Source organism: Talpa europaea, assembly GCF_964194135.1.
Source record: "Talpa europaea genome assembly, chromosome: 2".
NCBI lineage: Eukaryota > Metazoa > Chordata > Mammalia > Eulipotyphla > Talpidae > Talpa > Talpa europaea.
The window spans coordinates 2035883-2054768 of record NC_140068.1 but is presented as its reverse complement, the minus strand read 5'-3'; the positions used below and the strand labels follow the sequence as shown (position 1 = coordinate 2054768).

General features: G+C 42.5%; 1 protein-coding gene across 3 annotated transcripts in view; it reads left to right on the top strand.

The window, feature by feature from the left end:
* Positions 1 to 18432, top strand: part of QKI (QKI, KH domain containing RNA binding) — a gene marked incomplete at both ends in the record, with an annotated part of 134084 nt that extends 115652 nt beyond the window's left edge. Inside the window, 3 exons of one of the 3 annotated variants that reach the window (XM_084228387.1) lie at positions 13905 to 13992; positions 15305 to 15604; positions 18353 to 18432. In XM_084228387.1, the coding sequence (XP_084084513.1) occupies positions 13905 to 13992; positions 15305 to 15604; positions 18353 to 18432 (468 nt within the window). Of the gene's footprint in view, positions 1 to 13904; positions 13993 to 15304; positions 15605 to 16296; positions 16341 to 17561; positions 17588 to 18352 lie in introns of those variants that run through there. The other 2 variants (XM_084228389.1, XM_084228388.1) reach the window with 2 other exon arrangements.
* Positions 18433 to 18886: the final 454 nt, after the last annotated feature.

The window sequence follows — 18886 nt, the reverse complement described above, 5'->3', positions numbered from 1 at the left end:
TTTTGTCTCATACCATATGCATTTGACTCATAGTTAACTGTGCTTTTTTTTTTTTTTTAATACACAACAGCTTTTTTTTGCTTTTTTTTTTTTAAGATTTATTTTTCATGCATACAAGAACCCGGGTACAGGCCAGAGGCGTGGGAGGGGGAGAGGATTCACCAGAGACGGAGCGGGGAACAGAACAGGCAGACTGACTGAAATACACTGCTGAGGGGAGCAGCGGGGAGACAGGAGAGGTCTGCTGCGCCATGTGTGATTCTTGCCTGCTGGCCGGGATCAAACCGGTGCTACAGAGGCTGTGGACAGCTTCACAGCGCTGTGCTCAACTGCTGGTGCCACCACAGGAGGCCCAACTGTGTGTTAATTATAATCTGAAAGTAAATGAAAAGAGTTAGAGACTAAGGTAGGGAGAGAGAATGACTGGAGAGTCCAGTCCTTTAACTTGGAGGGGAAGGTTTTTAACTGGCAGATTAATGAACTGATGGTGCTGCATCTCGTCCTTGAGCAGAGTATCAGTGATTGAAAGCTGTGGTATTTTTGTCCTCCTTTTCATTTTATTGGGAGAGAAGACAAGTATTAAAGACATATTAAAAGACATCTAGCTGTGACGCACTTGCTCCTTGATAGAGCTGTAATGTGAGAGAGCGTCTCTCTCATGCAGAGAAAGGTGTTGCTACTGTCTGCTGCCAGGCACAGCCATTTTAATCTGAATGGGAAATCTGTCTAGGGACCAGCCGGAGTACAGCAATTAGCAGTCTCTTCAGAGTGTCAGAGCAGAATCACCATTGTAATGGTTTAGCTGAGGGATAAAAGGATTGAATTTGGGTCTGCCTGTCTGCCAAACTAAATGAGTTGCCATGGGAATTTTCAAATGTGAGAGGCGTTTACTTAAAGTGATTTGGCGGGTTTGAATAAACTCATAAATTACAGGTTTGAAAGGAGCCGGTCCTTGCTTTCTCCAACACAGGCAGGACTGGGGCTGGTCGCTTCTAATGAGAATGAGTTGATCTGTGCTCCCATGCAGACAATCTGCTTATTAAAGCTTGTCTTTTTCACTAAATTCCCTATGGTAAGCACCTTCAAGGAAAGATTGTTTGTTCCAGATCCCTGGTGGAAAAAAGTGACATCTCGTTTCCTTTCCTAAATTAAAGGTATCCTCAAATAATTCTATTAAAACAATTGTTTTGATAAATATTAACCCAAAGTTAACTTTAATTTTGCTCATTGGATGTGATAAAAGATGTCTTTACATTGTATTTGTCTCACAAAGTGAGATGTTTCTGGGAGACAAGTAGGGTAATCCAGCTGCTCAGCCAGATTGAGTTTGTGTTTGAGTACCATCAGGGCATTCATTTCCCCTCCCCCTGCCTCTCAAAAGAACTAGGTTTTAGTGTAACGACCCTTCAGTGAGAAAATGCCCCCTTAAGTCCCTCAGGTGATGAACATCACTTAATGCCTATATAACCTCACTCATCTACAAGTTGTCAGGAATAATAAGTTCGTACATTGTTGGTTTATATGTGCCCTAGAGAAAAAAGTCAGTGTGTAAAATTTTAAGACTGTAAAATATTCTCATGTAATAAATAAGGTCTTTGGAAAAGTCTGTTAACATTTTCGAGCCACAAGGTTACAGTTTCATAAGGAAAATAATCATTTTATTGTTGTTAGCCTCAGGGGTTGAAAATACAGTTGTTGCTTTTGGAAATGCTTCACAGGGAAGTACAGGTGTGCAGAATGACTGTTTAACTCAGATAAGAAAGCATAAGATAAATATTTTTTAAGTGCAGTCAATATGTTTTGCCTGTTAATCTTCACTCCGTAAGATATAATATATCAAAGCAGTCTGATTAAAATCCTGTAATGTAAGAATACTGTTAAACCTTAAACATTAATAAAACTTGACCCAATGACAGTGAAGACTTTCCAAAATCGCATTAAATCTAAAAGGCAAAAAGACCATCATGGAGGTGCCTCCCGTAAGTCGCAGGGGCGCCTGGTCACAGTGGCCTGACCTGTCATGCTTCGTGTCATGCGAAGGTGTGCAGGCTGTCCTCAGCCACAGGCACACTTCTAGCTGGAGTTTTCACTGATGGTTATGGGGTGATGTCTTTGGATGGCAGTCCATATAACCAGATCAAGAAGTATGACGAGGCGTAGGCTTTAAGACTTTGGTCACTGTCACACTAAGGAATCATGACAACACCAGCCCCCCAACCCACCCTCCCACTCCCGCCACTGACCCCAGCCCACCCCCCAACCCCCGCAGCTCTGTGTGCTGCTCCTCCAGCACAGGGTTGGCTGCCCCGGGCCAAGCCTTTTGAAACCAACAGTGGCGCGTTCCCTCAAAACTGGAGCCACTTAGTGATGATAGTCAAGTGTGTCAACTTTTGGGTAGCTGTGATGCGCCTTCACCATTAGAGACTGTCAGAAACCTCCTCCTTTTGATTCTTTGATTCATGGAGTAGCACCTTCACAAAACAGTTACTGGGGCCGACAGTTTAGAGAGCTTATAACTCAAAATGTGAAGTGTTGCAAAGGAAAAACAAGTTGATTCTGGGTGGGCCTAGGCTAATAAGGCAGTGTGTTTACGACCTAAACAGGACCTTTGCAGTTTGGATGTGAGTCCTTTTGTTGTGTACTGTGTTCCGGGCGGCCTTTAGAATGGACATGTTGAATTGATGGTATAACGTTTTCTGCTCAGTCGTACCTGTTCATTCTTAAGCAGTAATGTTTCTGTCCCACTGTTAAATATGCTGTTCGCTAGCTGGGATAATACATTTTAGCTTTTGTTCTATCGCTCTATTAAATGTATGCTCTTCTGCACAGATACTCTGATAGACTTCAAATTCATATTTTTTGTTTAAGAATTAAAATTAAGAGAAAAAATAGCTGAGTGATTTCTTAGTGTATTGCTTTAGTTCATTTATTTTCATGCATCCTTTAATTTGTTTGCGTGCCCTTCTGGTGGCTGGGAAGCGGCATCGTGTTCCTTCTCTGCAGGCAGAGCACATTTGCCGTCCCTTCACTTCACATGGATAGACGCTGAAATTGAATTGACGAAATGTTAGGCCCAAATGTCCCTTATCTTATTTCACTTGTGTTTTTTTAACTCTCATATTTTATTTTTCTTGACAACATCTCATATGTTTTAGTGTTAGGATAATTTTAAGTAAAATTATTCAGATACTTAACCATTATGAGATTTTAATAGTATATTAATGATTCCAGATGAATGTTTTAATTTTATATTAACATTGTTTCAGATAAATTAATTTTGTAGCTCATCTGTGGCTTGACTTCTGTTTTTGATGACTGAATTTTGAAAATTTAATTTCAAAAGACACTGTAATAGCAAGACTCCTCCTTTGAGGGGTTACTCTGAAACACTGTTGTTGGATTATGTAAGTAAATGTGTGTTTTTTATTCTCTTAACCCTAGTGCCTTTGTGGAAAAAACATTTAATCTTCAGGTGCGGCAGACCTCTCCTGCCTTGCCTGCTGCTTCCCTCAATGGTGTATTTCAGTCAGTCTGCCTGTTCTGCTCCCCACTCTGTCTCTGGTGAATCCCCTCATCCTCCCCCCCCCCCCACCTCTGGCCTACACCCCAGTTCTTCTATGCAAAAAAAAAAAAAAAAGTTAAAAAAAAATTATTCTTCAACACAAATCAAATATGAAAAAGATATTGAATTGTTTTTAAATTTACACCTTTAAACTGAAATGGCATTGGCTTATTTTTGCCAAATTTGTTGGCTATTTTTGAACAAGTTAGCAAATTTCACAAATTAGCTTACTTTGTGATGTTAATTTATTTTGTGGATTGTGAAGGATGGCAATATGCTCTGTTTCAATAAAATACTTTGATTTCTGGATTTAGCATCTATAGAATTATACTTGTGTTTATTAAAAGAACCATTTTATAACTGTCGAAAGCAATTCGCTTCACAAATTTCTCTTGAGAAACTAAGATTCAGGGCACACAGAGTTGGATGCAGTAATGTGGCTGACAGTAGGACAGAATTAAGAGATGTCCTACTTATCCAATCCTTCAAGTGCTTGCTAAGGGAGAGCCTTTCCAGAGCCACTGCCTCTCGCTGCCGTTTGTCCTTGTTGGACTGTCCCGCCGAAACCGAGTCTCCTCCTCCACTGCCCGGCACCGCTCTCCTGGGCTCCTGCTCCTGCCCCTGCCCTCACGGCTCTGCGGTCCATGCCGTCCCCACCTGGGCGCCAGGGTCACTTCAACGTATGCTTCCAAAACTGAAGCCACACCTTCCTGCCTCCTCTCAGAGTGAGGCCTTCACCCTTGCCTTGGCGAGTGGCATTCGCTGTCTGGGAGCGCTGCGCCCTCCGTTCCGCCACCTGTTCCCTGGCCCATCCTTCCTGTCTTCTGCAGCCCCAGATTCTGTCGGATTGAGCCTCGTAATAACGCAGGGCCATCTCTGTGTTCACTACTGGACCAGGTCCAGGGGAGCCCCCTCCTAGTTTCAGCCAGCGCTGTCTTTTAACACAGAGCTCTCGTCACCCTCCACTGGGAAGATGTCACCCAGAGCATCTCCGTGTGGGCCTGGCTTGGTTTCCTGTCACTCTGGATCCATTTACCCTCTGTCCACCACCCCACCCCACCACCCGAGTTAAATTACATGTGGTTCCCAGAACACTTGCTGTCTCTTTGGTGTATTTTAGTGACCTCTGGAGTGGATGTAGAGGACATGGGGTGTAGGTTTTTCAGTAGAAACTAAGGGTGTAGTAATCTTCAGTAGAGATTCAGGAAGAAATACGAGAAAGATTTTCCCATAGTTCTCCAGTACATCAAGCAATTTAAAACTTCCAGTACAAGACCAGCAAATAGTAAGCTTATTCCCTAAAAGCACCACATAGTACTTGTCCAGTATTTTGTAAATGGGTGTATTTTAATATGCAATAGTATTTTCCTGTGGGAATGCCAGTAATCAATTTTTTTAAAAATAAACTATAAATTGAATCATATAAAGCCAGATTATAACAGCACAGATTCAAAGTTGAACTGCTTCCAAAATTTGGAACCAGCAAATTGTTTCTTAAATATTCATACCAAGTATGTAAAGCACCAAGTCACCCAACTTTAAGTGCTTACTGGAATATCAAATTTTAGACAGTAGTGGCTAGCCAGGATTGTATGCTGGTCTCTCATTCATTGCTTCTGAACTCTGCTTCTTACCTCCAAAACTCAGAAAAATGCCAGTGTCTATGTGTGATGCCAGTGGTGACTCTTGCGCCACTTCTCATAATGATCCTCCAAAGATGATAGAACTTGCTGAGATGAAGACGCACTTCTGTAGTTTAAGCGCAGAGTAAAGCAGTGAGTCAGATTTGCTCAAGATACAGTTATAAGTCACTGAAATTATCTGAGCCAGTCAACTTAATCTTCTGAGGTGGTCCCTTGCAATGAAATGCATTACAACAATTTCTTTCTGAGACGTATTTCTGTTAAGTGGACCCAGTTTTTAGCTACTGATTTTTATGAATTACAAGTACTCTGAGTTTAAAACTATATTACTGAAATGTAAACAGTTAAGAGTATCTTAAATATTTATACATGACTGATATTTCTATGATACAAAGAAAATAAAACCTAGAAGCACAGGTAACTTTTTAAAAGCTGCAAGTTGCCCCCACGTGGAGAGGCGTCCGGAGTCGCCAAGCCGTGGCGCTCGCTGTGCTGTGTGCATGGTGGTTTCTGGGCGGGTTTTTGAGATGGTCCCCGCCACGCACAGTGACCATCAGATTTGCGATGGTGTTGCTTTTTTTAATGTGAGCTGGCATATTTTTTATATAGTCTTAGTAAGTTGTCAGTTTTCATGAGGAGACAATGGGGAAATTAACAGCTCTTTGAAAATATTTAAGAAATAAAAAATAAAAATATCTAAGACTTTGAGTCTCCATTCAAGGAACTCTGGCATTTGTCTCATTTGGTTATTATCTGTTAATTTAAAGAAATTTAGCTGAAATAACATTTCGTAAGTTTGAGGCATGTAGCTTTAAAAAAAATCAACACGCACACCTGCGTACTGTGTTCCGTTCACCAGTGACAGTCCAGCTCTCCTGCACCATGCAGTTGGCCTGCTAGTTACTGAACAGACTAAAATGAATACTGGAAAAGCCTTCTCAGGAGACAGTTGTCTTTTGAAATGGAGAGTAAATAAATAATTTTCATCTTGAAAAGATGAAAATATATAAAAGAAGTAACCCCTAAATGGGAACATAATTTGTGACAGCGTTCCTTGTAGAAGGAAGGTCTGATGGCAAGCAGTGAGCACCATTACACTGTGGAACAGACCAGAACCAGGACTATTGGAACCTTCTGCCGCCACCACCTCACACGCAGTGGGCCCTGCCCTCTCCCATCTGTCCTCTTGGCGTGCTCACTCCACCCCCTGCGGTGGCCGTAGCGCAGGGTGTGTCACCAACCATCGCTTCTTACTCCATCACCGGCCCCTGTGTCTTACGTTTCCACACGCCCTCCTCCTCACCAAAGTGTCACCTCCACGGTAGAGACCTGAGCACAGTTTTCTGTGGGTGGAGACATGAGCGACTTCCAGTTACTCCGAGGCGCACGCCCACTTGGCGCTCGCTCTTCCTACCTCCCCGAACCTGTCTGCGACGCTGGAGTCTAGATTTTTAAACATGTTCTCCCTTTTCTCGTAACCACCATCACTCTTTCTCCCCTCTTTGCTCATTCTTCTCAGATTACACACCCACAGAGATGAGATACATATACAGCAATCCTTTTGGCCTCAGATTTTTAAAACATTGGATTTTTTCCTGAATTTTATTGCTTACTGAATAGTCATATATAATATATTGATATCCCCAAAGCCTATGGTACCCTGTTTATCACCGACCCTAACTTAGGGCAACGCCTTTGCAGTATGTTCTGGAAAACTTTTATTATCAACTTGTTGTTTCCAGCTCTCCCCCGTTCCTCCTTCCCCCGCCACAGGTGCACGCGTGCCGGGAGGGCAGAGTTTGTTTTAGTTAAAACCTCTTCTAGAGGATGGTTTCAGTAAGCATTGACATATGGATAGAATCATTTTTAAGAGTTTCAGGGACTATAATATGAAATTTTGATAGATTGTTTCATGAAAATAGTGTATCATTGTAACCTGATTAAAGATGAATCCCATTCATAATAAAACCTGTATGGGAATAAAAGTGTTGTTTCCCTAGAGCTGTAGATTGTGTGTAAAATTTAAAGTGTCATTTTTACAGCAGTGTCAGAGCACTTGGCTGTGTGTGCCTCGGGCAGTTTGTGTCTCCAGCGTGCTGGAGAGCGGGTCTGCTTCCGCCCCTGGGTGCGTCCTGTGAGGTAGAGTTATGACCTTGGCCTTGGTAGCTGAAGACGTTCTCGTTGTTTCCTCCCACTCTGGTGATACCGTTTCCAATATAGATCAGTTTTGCATGATGAAAAGAAACCTGTGAGGCACGTGAGGCCTTGGCTTGCGGAGCTCTTCAGGGTCGACAGGAATTGCTTGTTGGCCCAAGTGACCTGTCTCCTTCCAGAGCTCGTGTTGACATGACCGGCAGCTTAAACCTCTGCTTGGGCCTTGAACTCGCCACGCAGGTCTCTCCCATGACTGAAGATGGATTGTATCTCACCTGCTCTTTGACATCAGAACCGTTGGTTTTCTTAAAATGTTTTCCAACATTTGTTATTTTCTAGCCACTTTGCAGGTTTTGTTTCTCTTGATAATAGTGTATTACTAGAAGTTTATGAGTTCATTATGGGCACATGTATTGATTGTAGTGTGATTTTTAGTATAAATGGACATCTCAAAATACAGAGTAAATGTAGCAGCCACAAAGAGTATAGTAATAGTCAAAGCCCAAAATGTGCATAACCATTAAGGAGAGTGGCTTATTGGCTAATTATTGAAGTTAATAAGGTTCCACGTCCTTAAGTACAGGAGCTTCGTATATTGCTTTCCTCTAAAATACTGTCTGGTGTATTTCCAGCGTAACAGCTGTTTCTCTCACAGTCACAGTTGGCCCTGCGACAGAGGAAGGAATTCCCAAGACTTCAGTTCTGGACTCCTGGTCCCGACAGCGCCTCCCTGTACCTAGCCTCCCTTGATTGATCTTGCGCCTGCTTAAAAATAGGATTTTTAGATTGCTTTGTATATAGCTTCCACTTAAGAAAAGGGGGTAGTATTTGCAGTTTACTTCAAAACTAAAATATTTTTCATCCCTAAATGAATGTATTGTTTACATTCCAAGTTTTGCTTCTTATCTGATGGTTCAAGTGTGACTAAACCAAGCCCAGCTTCCTTGTGCTTCCGACTCGGAAAAGTATTCCAGCGCTGCTTTATTCGTGGCCAATTCCAGTGAGTGAAACTGGCAGTAGTGACTTCAAGTTGTTCTGAGGACCAAGTAGCGCTTTGCCTCTGCTTTCCTTTGGGGTCTTCAGGCTGTGCTTGATGGCTCGGAAGTCTCGCCTTGGGTTACTGTCGGGGCTGCGGGAGATTGGCTTTGTAAGGCATAATTACCTGGAAGTCTTTCAAGACAAATTGGCCTGAATTAACAGTTTTATCACAGATACCCTGGGTGAATTTAATTCTCACAGTTAACCCCATAAGGTTTTGTGGAAAGTTGTGCCTCTCACTCTCGGCTGTTGCGCTCTTGGAAGAGGAAGCCTGTAGTTACCCTCAGGCCCCTGGAGCTGCTGTGCCCCTCTTGCGTGCTCTGGGTTCCGCGCCCAGTGCCGCTGTCTGGTGTCTCTCACTCTTCTCCAGACTCGCCTTACCTCTCTGCCTCCTCCTGGACTAGGGTACAGATTTTTGAAGGCAGGACTATGTCTCATTTTTTACATCCCCACGTAAGTGCTAGGTCTTTGGTACCTTGTTACTTTCTTAAAAGAAAAATCCTGTCCTTCCTGTAGCCTCAGGGCTTACCCTGAATATTTTTGAGTGTAAAATGTCTTTCTTTCAGAATTTTTTGTCAGCTGTTCCTACAAGTCTCTGTTCACCACACACACCCTCCCATCATCCCCACTGCACACGCACCTTTATGTCTTTACCAGGCACCTCTCAGAGCTGATTTCAGGTCGTCGTCATCCTCTGCACTATAAGGGTCTCTGATGCGCACAGTCTGTGTCACGTGGCCTTTCTCCACACTGCCCCGGCCTGGAGCTGGCAGCACGCAGGGAAGCACAGTAAACGTGAGCCGTCTTTTCCTCCCTGGAGCAGTCGTGTGGCTCTGCTCAAGCCGGTCTATAAATTCAGTTGTGGAGCATGTAACCTCCCAGAGGTGTGTCGTGCCTTACTCTCACTGTAAAGAATAAATCTTCAATCAACAAAAAACTATGAACCAGAGACACTTTTAGGGGGGCGGGGGCAGGAGGGGAGGGATTGGGGTCAGAATGGGGGGCTGCAATTGTATGGGGAATATAACAATAAAATTTTATTAAAAAAAAAAAAAAAAAAAAAAAGAAACACAGATACACACTCATATATGTTGCATTTAGAAAATATCCTGTTAAAATATTTTACAATGTAAAGCCCCTGAATTAATCATTCCTGAAATTGCCTTACTGATGAGCTTATTTAAGTAATAAATATCTTTATTATTTGAGCCACAAAAAAAAAAAAAAAAAAAAAAAAAAAAAAAGAATAAATCTTCAGGTCGTGCCATGCTGCATGTGTTGCATGGAGTGAAATACATGTTTGCTTTTGTGTTGTGACTGTTCCTTTCAGAGGTCATTACTTCCTGTAGGCGGGTCTGTTCGTCCCTCGTTGGAGCAGACCGCACGTGCTGTCCGAGGGCCCTGGCGCACTGGCGCGTGTGCTTATGTGCGTTTGAGCTTTTCTGGTTAAATAAAGCGCCTCGCGCTTTTGCTCTGCCTTACCTGGAGTGATCAGTGCTAAGTTGTTGCTACTGTAACCCAGCTGTGATGATTCAGTGGGCGGATGTCAGAGCGCGATGGGACGTGGAAAAAGATAGGCTCAGATTGGTTTCCCTGTTGTGCTCTGACATTTTGGCCCATGGCGTTTTCAGGGGAAAAGCTTTTGGTAGAACAGCGTAATCTTTGCGTATCCATTGAACTCAGAGCCTTCTTTATAAAGGGGAAGCTTTATGCCCAGCTGAAGTAATGGTGCAAATTGGTCTTCATGTCTTCCCCTCACGGTAGCAGTTCTGATGCCTCTTCAGGACTGGGTTTCTGTAATGATTCTGGGAATTCCACTAATACTTCAGTGGCTGACGTGCTCTTTCTATTACTTAGTGCGGTGTCTACTCATCGTATGTTCTCATTAATCATCTGTTATCTGAACATAAGAGACAGCCAGAAGGAGGAACATGAAATCAAGAAACCTCTAAATAATCTAGAGAAATAGTTAGCAGGCCGTGATAGAGTCCACAGAAGATGTTTGACACAGAGGAGGGTGGTCACAGGCGATCCAGCTGTGAGCGGCAGCTCAGGAGTTTCAGTTCTTCATAGTGGTGATGGGGCCACTTCTGTGCCGGGAGGCAGAAACCACGTGGCACTGCAGTGACAAGAGTTCCTAGAGGAATTGGTTAACCAGGTGTTGAGAACGGAAGGTGGAGACGGGATACAGTGCTGCCACAGGCCTCCGCCCCTGACAAGCTGGTGCTGCTGGGCTGGGAGTAGACCCCTGGCAGTGCAGGGGACGGGGCCCTGGGTGCTGGGGTGCTGCTGCTGCACCACTGAGGGGCGGAGGAAGGGGGTGCTGGCTCCATAGGTACTGGGAAATGACTGCCTCTCATGTTTTGAAAATCTTACTCATTTCAAATTTATAGAAAAGTTAAGAATCAATCAATTTTAATATTTGAGCAAGTTCACTTTTGCACGACGTGGCGGCTGTAGAGCAGGCTGCTTGATTGGTTGCTGGTTAATTTATAAATAGTAGTCACATGAGAAGTTTCTTAAAAACTTGAAGACAGAGAAAAGATGAGCTAGCGCCCGGCTGTTTATGAATGACCACCCCAAAAGGAGCAGTGCAGATTCAGGGAAGGGGCTGTGGGTAGTTGGGGGTGCACCCAGGGCTTGCTGATGCGTGGCAGAGAAGCAGGCATGACATAGGGGGCAGGGACACATGGTTTTGACTAGTGCAGAACAGTAGCCAGTGTGGCTGCCGATGCCCAGCACCTTAAATGCTGAGCTGGAGAGTTTGGACTTTTCTGTAGGAAATGGCCCAAATTATTTTATTAGTTGACACATTTTTATTTTATTTTATTTTTTTAAAGATCGATTTGTTTGTTTGTTTGTTTATTTATACAAGCACTGGGGTACAGGCCAGAGGCGCGGGAGGGTGAGACCATTCACCAGAGACAGAGCGGGGAACAGAACAGGCAGACAGACGAAGTACACTGCTGATGGGAGCAGCGGGCAAGATAGGAGAGGTCTTCTGCGCCATGTGGGATTCTCCCTGGCCTGCCGGGCATCAAACCAGTGCTGCGGAGGCTGCGGACAGCTTCACAGCGCTGCGCTCAACCCGCTGCTCCACTGGTGAGGCCCAGTTGACACATTTTTAATGACTTGGAAATATTCTGACATTGGTCTCAAGTCTATTGTAATTAATTACATTGTCATAGCAGGGTTTTTTTTAATGTGTATTTTATACATTTTAAAGTACCAAATGTGATTTCCTTCATTTTTTTAAATGAAGTCTCTTTTGAGTTCAGTAGGTACTTATGCTTAAAGCATCACCACGCTGGGGAAGTGACCATGAGAACGCGGAGCAGGTACTGAGGGCAGGAAGGCAGTTTTGCTGTGTGACGTTTGCTCCCTAACCTGTCTGTGCTTTGAGTATCAGAGTAGCAGAGCTGTTAACTGTGTCAGAGTTGTTAGGACCATAAATGCTTATATGACAAGTGTCTAGTACCTAGTTTTAGGAGGTACAGAAATGTCCAAATTGTTCTCTTTTGAAATGTTAACATCTGTTTACTTACATGTGATATTGACCATGACCTGTTATCACTAACATTGCTGTTAAACATAGTTGATAACATATCTATATCTTATTTTATAACATATACATAAGTTACATATGTTTATGCAGGTCCATAATCTATAATCCATAATTATAAACCCCCCAAAGTACAGAAAAGTGTGCTAAAAGCCTGTTTTCATTCTGCTTATTCACGTTTGTTACAGATTGGGTTATCAGACTGTTTTCTCAGACCCCATTGGGGATGTTCTCTAATCTTTGGCATATTATCTTTCTACAAATCTGGAAAATTCTCAACACTTCTGCTACTGGTTATCCACGTGGGCCAGTAGATCCGTAGAGAAATTACCAAGGGTTTGTTATAGTCCAAACTTTACACTTTTGTGTTTGAAAAGTAAAGGTGTTATTTATAATGTTGTAATCTTTATATTGTGTTTATCTATGTAAGATAGAAGTATTCATTTGCTCTATGACCCAGTGCACTCCCAAGTATTTATCCAAACACACACAAATAGAATTTTCATAGTGGCTCCAGTCACAATATCCAAAGAAACAGAATCACCCAAGTGTCGATAGTGTAACAATGAGAAAATGAGCTCAACAGTACTCGGTTTTTAGGCATGGGCTGCGGTGACGGGGCACCTGTGCAGGTGGCTAAGGGCAGGCGGCCGTGCTCCTGCATGCTCTGTGACCCAATGTGTGAAGATCTGGAACAGGCAGAAGTGAGCTGTGGTTTAGAAATCCGATCCAAGGTTGCTTTGTGGGGGCCTTGACTGGAATGAGGCCGAGGGTACTGCTGGGGGGTGTCCTCTGTGCTTGGGCAGCTTTCATCAGGACCATCACCTGTGGTACGGAAGGTCTCAGCATTTCCCTGCATGTGATTTTTAGAAAGTATACAAAGCAGCTACCTAAGAAGCAAGGCACCATGAGGCCCCACGTGCCCACCTAGACCCCGCATTGTAAGATCGCATTGCGCGACCTGAGGTCTGGCTGCTGTGGAGCTGCCCCTGATGCTAGGGGAAAGGCAGTGTCCGTCCCCACAGGGCCTCCCTCTGAGCCGGGCTCTGCGCGGGACCTTCTGAAGTGCCCGGAGACGTGTAAAAAGGCACCGTGACTTTTTTGACAACCCAGTAAATGCATCTTTGTGCAGATTCCCAGGAACCAAGGAAAGGAAGTCTGTGCTGTCTGCGTATCTTCTCCATTTTCTACTCTTGCGAGGTTTTGAAAAGTTGGCAGCGACACATTGAATACTATCTTTATGATGTTTTCACTCACCTTTTTCTTTAATTCTTCGTGGCTTCTGAAGAGCCCACTCAGCGGTTCTTTTCCCTACAAATGACAGCTGCCATGTGCTGCTGGGTTCACAAGGAGTCTGTGGGCCCGGGCACAGAGGAAGAGTAGGGCGGGGAAGCTGGTTGTCTGCCCTGGTCCTGCTCCTGCGGTGGCTTTTCTCCCAAGTCCTGGCCTTAGGTCCTCCATGAAGTGTGGGGGTGGGATAGCTCCGTTAGGTCTCCACCACCTCAGGGTGAGCCTGGGGAGGTCGCTTTCATCTCCTTGCTTCCCTTTGCTGTAGCTAAGGTTTGTCCTGTGGGGGGCTCAGACATTTGGTTTGGAAATGAAGATTTCTCCAACTGATAATTTGAAAATTAAGTCCTAGTAAATAACTTGAGCGTGGAGTGAGTTGGGGTTCAGCATTGAAAAACAAGGAGTGGCTCTGTTCTCGAGGCCTTTACTTTGCTCATGGCGGTAGCAGCAAGCCGCAGCCGAGGGCAGAAGCAGGATGGCCATTTGCGAGACAGCGTTGAAGTTGAAGTTTGCACCTTCACTTTTTCCCATCTCGTTTTTCCCTTGGAAACAGCTGCTTATGGTCACGTGGTATCTATTTTAAGGCTTGTGCTTAGACACGGCTGGGGTGTGTATGGACCATCTCAAGTCTTACTGCTCTTGTGTTTTCTGTGTATAGGCAGAGGGAGAAGACAGCTTGAAGAAGATGCAGCTGATGGAGCTTGCGATTCTGAATGGCACCTACAGAGATGCCAACATTAAATCACGTAAGAACGAGCTGAGGCCCAGGGTTGCAGCTGCCTCAGTTGTTTATCCACAAGCCTTTCTCCTTTTGGCAACACAGCACATGGGTAGTGAAAGCGAAGAGTTGAAATAATGACCACTTGATACGGGCCTGGCAGCCCCATTCTCACTGCTGTGGCCAGTTGAGGGTTCTCTTGGTTTTTGTGCTGGTATTTCACGTTTGGAGTTTATAACCTTTGATGCTTTCAATGAAATTTCCACTCCTAAATTCCAAAGTTTCAGGGAATTTTCTGTTCTGTTAACTACAGATTTAAGGCACCTAGCTTTATTTTGTTAGAGTTATGCTAAGGATGAGAAACTTTCAAAAAAAAAACTTTAAGCTAATGTGGAATCCATGGGAATGCAGTCAGTGATCCTGAGAATCCTGGGATTTCACCTTGCGTGCATGTTTCCCGCCAGTGTTTTGTTCTCTATTGATTTCACACGTGAGTTCACAGAGAGCAGTAGGTGATGCTGTTTTTAATCCCATTTTCCTCTTTTCATGTATCTGTGCGTGCTTTGCATCAACTCTGAGAGGGTTGCTTTTTTTTTTAAATGAAATAATGTGACATCTCAATTTGAGACAATCTAAGGTTGATACATGTATATGTATCGTTTTTAAATTACTCTTTTTTAAAGAGAATGTCATTTCAAAATCCTAGCCACCTTTCCAAAATGTAGATGACCCAGTGTATTTAAAGAAGTGTCATTTTACAAATGGTTTCATTTGACTTACGAGAATGAGTATATCACTCATCGTCATGTACTTGGGAATGGAAAATCCTTTGTATTTTTTCCTGTGAAAATGGTAATTCCTATAGTTAGGAAATTTATATAATTAGTGATTATTTAATTAACTTCTAATACAGTAAAAATTACTGTTTCTTCAGAGATATACCAAAGCTGTATTTCTGTGGACTCCAATTACAAAATAATTTTTTTAACGCTAGTGTTTTCTTGGGCTACTGCATGTACCTTTAGTCTCATGAGAGCTTACACACATAGGTGTATCAGATATTTGAACTAAATATAACCTGTTTTAATAGTCTCGTGTTGTTACTGTTTTTTTACAGTGGCTTTTTAATTTGCGCACATTTATTCTTAACCACCACTGGGAAGGGGAAGCTGTCTGTGTTTGGTTGGTGTGCTTTGGCGTTTTCGTGTGATCAGCGCATGTACTAATGATTTCCTTTTATTTTTCTTCTTTCCTGCTTTTCCTTTTTCCTACTTCCCTCTCATTTTCCCTGTTTATACTGCTGTCTCTATACTTCTTCTAAATTTCTTTGCTTACTGTAGCAGCCCTTGCCTTTTCTCTTGCAGCAACAGCCCAGGCTGCTCCACGGATTATTACCGGGCCTGCGCCTGTTCTCCCACCAGCCGCCCTGCGTACTCCTACGCCAGCTGGTCCTACCATAATGCCTTTGATCAGACAGATACAGACCGCCGTCATGCCAAACGGAACTCCTCACCCCACTGCTGCAATCGTTCCTCCAGGGCCTGAAGCTGGTTTAATCTACACACCCTACGAATACCCCTACACATTGGCACCAGCTACATCAATCCTTGAGTATCCTATTGAACCTAGTGGTGTATTAGGTAAGTTCTCCTCCCTGTATGCTTAGCGACATTTTTCTTTATAACCCTTGCTGTCCTGGATTTTGAAATGAAAGGATTGTACTAGGTCTAGGGAGGCAATAAAAGTTTCCACTAGGAAAGACTGAAGACTAAATTTCATTTCAATCTCTCATCTGGTTTCTCCTTTTAAATAATTGCATCTTAAATGTCTTCAGCTCTACTTTGATAATTCAGATTCACCTTGGTTGGTGAATTCGCTACGCACATTTTACGCAGAAAATACTTTTCACATTTGATGTCATTGAGATTCCCCCTCCCCCACTAGCCTCTGCCCTTCATCAGCGTCAGCACTTTGGCTCAGATTTAATTAGTTGTTGGCTAAATTTTATATTTCTATGTAAAGGTATTTTGAGATCTTTTAAGAACCCCGATTGTGTGGATGTTTTCTGTTATTTGTAATCACTTAAAATGTGAAAGGTAAATAGTTGCGTTTTTAAGTTTCTTCAGTTTTTTGAATTCCCAGCTAATCTTAAGCCTTAGAGATACTCTTTACTTTCAGTAGTATAGTATGTCATGGGTAAGTAAATCCCAGGTCACTGAATTAGAGTCACACTTGAGGCCTAAATTAAGATCATATACTATAAATGCTCGGTTTTACGTAAACAAAAAGTGGTGTACTCGAAAAAGACATTACTGATGCCTTTTTTTTGTAGAGTGGATTGAAATGCCAGTCATGCCTGATATTTCAGCCCATTGACTTGCTGGATGAAGGACTAGAGTACAGCAGCTGTCATAACACGACCAGTCAATGTGGAGCAGACTGCTTCCTGGCTGCCCCTTTGTTTTACCACACAGAATTTGAATACTTTTTTCCTTGAATTGTATATGACCTTGGTGCTGCATGCATGCTGTTGACTTTTAGGACTTTGAGCTTTTAAAGGTTCCCCCCCGCCCCAAGCATTAATCCTGATTTCTGAAAATTTGAAAGCCTTTAGTGGACCTGGACACTAAGATTTAAACTTGAGAAGTCATTCATTGTTCAGTTAAAGGAACCACGCGTTCTGTATGTTATCTGTGTGTGCACGCACGCAGGCACCTTTTGTTTCATGGCAGATACTTTTTATTGTACATGTTTTCTGTTTAAATCCTTGTGTGAAGTAGTACAGGACAGGTCATACCATAGAACTGTCGGTGAGAGGCTTGTTTCTGTTGCACATCCTTGAAGCATTTTTACAATAACATGTAACATGTAACCTGTTTACGTTTTCCTTTCTGTTAACGCTCTGTCCTGTGACCCCACGCCTGCTCCTCTCCCCAGAGCTCCTCTCTGCTGCAGCACAGCGTCTGTTCGAGGAGTTTGACTGTTGCTTCCTGCAGGGCTGGCACTCTTAGCCACCAGCTGCTGTTCCAGCACTCTCAGTGCAAGATCTCGCTGATTTTGCCTCTTGGAGTTACACGTTTAGAAGATTAGCTTATCTAAAATGAAAGGGGGGTGATGGACCAAGACTTTACTGCTTAGAAACAACAAGAGGCACTGCAGTCAAATTTGTTTCTCATCTTAAAGCAATATGTTTTTTGTTGTGTTGGGAAATTGTTACTTATAAAAATTGTTAGACAAAATTAAAAGCAAAATGAAACAAATACTGAATTGGCATTTTATAAGATGAATAAGGAATACTAAGTGGAAAAAAAAAAACTGCATTATGGCCAATTTTATTTCTTGCTTTGCCACCTAAGCAGTAAAACATAATTTTTACCAGTTGGAGAGCTCAGAAAATTATTTCCAATTGCTAAGTTATAATAAATTTGCACACAGATAACATGCATGCTCTATATCAAGTCTCACATCATATTATTTTAAATAAGCAGTGCCCTTCAAAACAGATGCAGACAGTGTGTTGGTGGTAGTGAGGAGATTGGTGTTAGCATCAAATCTTCATTGATGACTAATTTTTAATTCCCTTCCTTTTATCTTTAGGTATGGCTTTCCCAACGAAAGGCTAAGAATTCAAGAACGGTCTTAACTGAACCCTCATCAGATCTGAATTTAACAAATGCTTAGTCTCAGCAGCCTCCAGGGGGTTGGGGGGGAGCTTAGCCTAGCAGTCAGTGACTTACTTGCACTTTTTGCACACTGATAGAAAGTAAAAATATGTTATTAATTTGGTTTAGTCTGTACCCTTACAAAGTAACGGTGATTTATACAGGAGTGTATAGTAGAGTACTGACTGCTAAGTGTACTATACTGTTTGCTTTACTAATCACCTAATTCATTGCAGTTCATACTTATTGACTCAAAGTTTAAAATCACAATCTGTAGGCTTTAAGAATTGCTTTTAAACCTTTTTAAGTGATAAACTCTGGAAGTGGTCTTAAGGTTAGAATATAATTGTCAGTTTTAAATGTGGCATTATTGAAGTAGTCTGCTGCAAGAAAGGCACTTCAGTGAATATGTGACTAGTAAAGCTTGACTGTGCTGGGTCTGGTAGAGCTCATGAAACACTGTAACTGGGGATTGTGAATGAGCGCCTCAAATAGGGTAAGGCCAAGATGTTTGAAGTGAATGCAATATTAATAGACGCCTAGAGACGCAATGTATTATGGTTAATTTTAAAACTACTGTGCCTTAACATGTTTCTTAAAATGAAACTTTTGTAGTAAATGAACATTTGAAATCCATTTTGATAAACCTGCTGTTAATGTTTGTTTATTTTTTTTTTCCCTTGTGAATGTTTTCTAACGTTGTCTTGGTAATTGCAATTTAACTAGGTGCGGTGGCTACTAAAGTTCGAAGGCACGATATGCGTGTCCATCCTTACCAAAGGATTGTGACCGCAGACCGAGGTTAGTTTAGTTCTGCAGTTCTTGTTTATAAGAAATGCCTTGGGTGTCCGTAAAATTTGCAACACCACACCTGATGGAAAAATATAACTGCTTACCTGCACACCATTTCATTCCCTTTTCTAAATTAATTTGTAATAATGAACCAGATGGAAGGGTTGGGTTGTTTTGGTGGGTTGTTTGTTTCTCTTGCTCCCTTCATATTTTTACTTATTGAATCCTGTACTAGAATAACTGATAATATGCCTACTAAAACATAAATTAGTCTGTTTGGGGAGCTATTAAATTCTTATGTTGCCTTAATTATTTTTCAGTAATATTTTTGCTAAAATTTGCCTTTTAATTCTTCTGAAATTTTGGGTTGGTTTTGCAAAATGAACTGAGTGGATGGTGCTTTAATGAGAGAAGTAAAGGAATATATGCCTCCTGTGTCCTTGTGGAGAAAACTGAAGATTTAGTTTC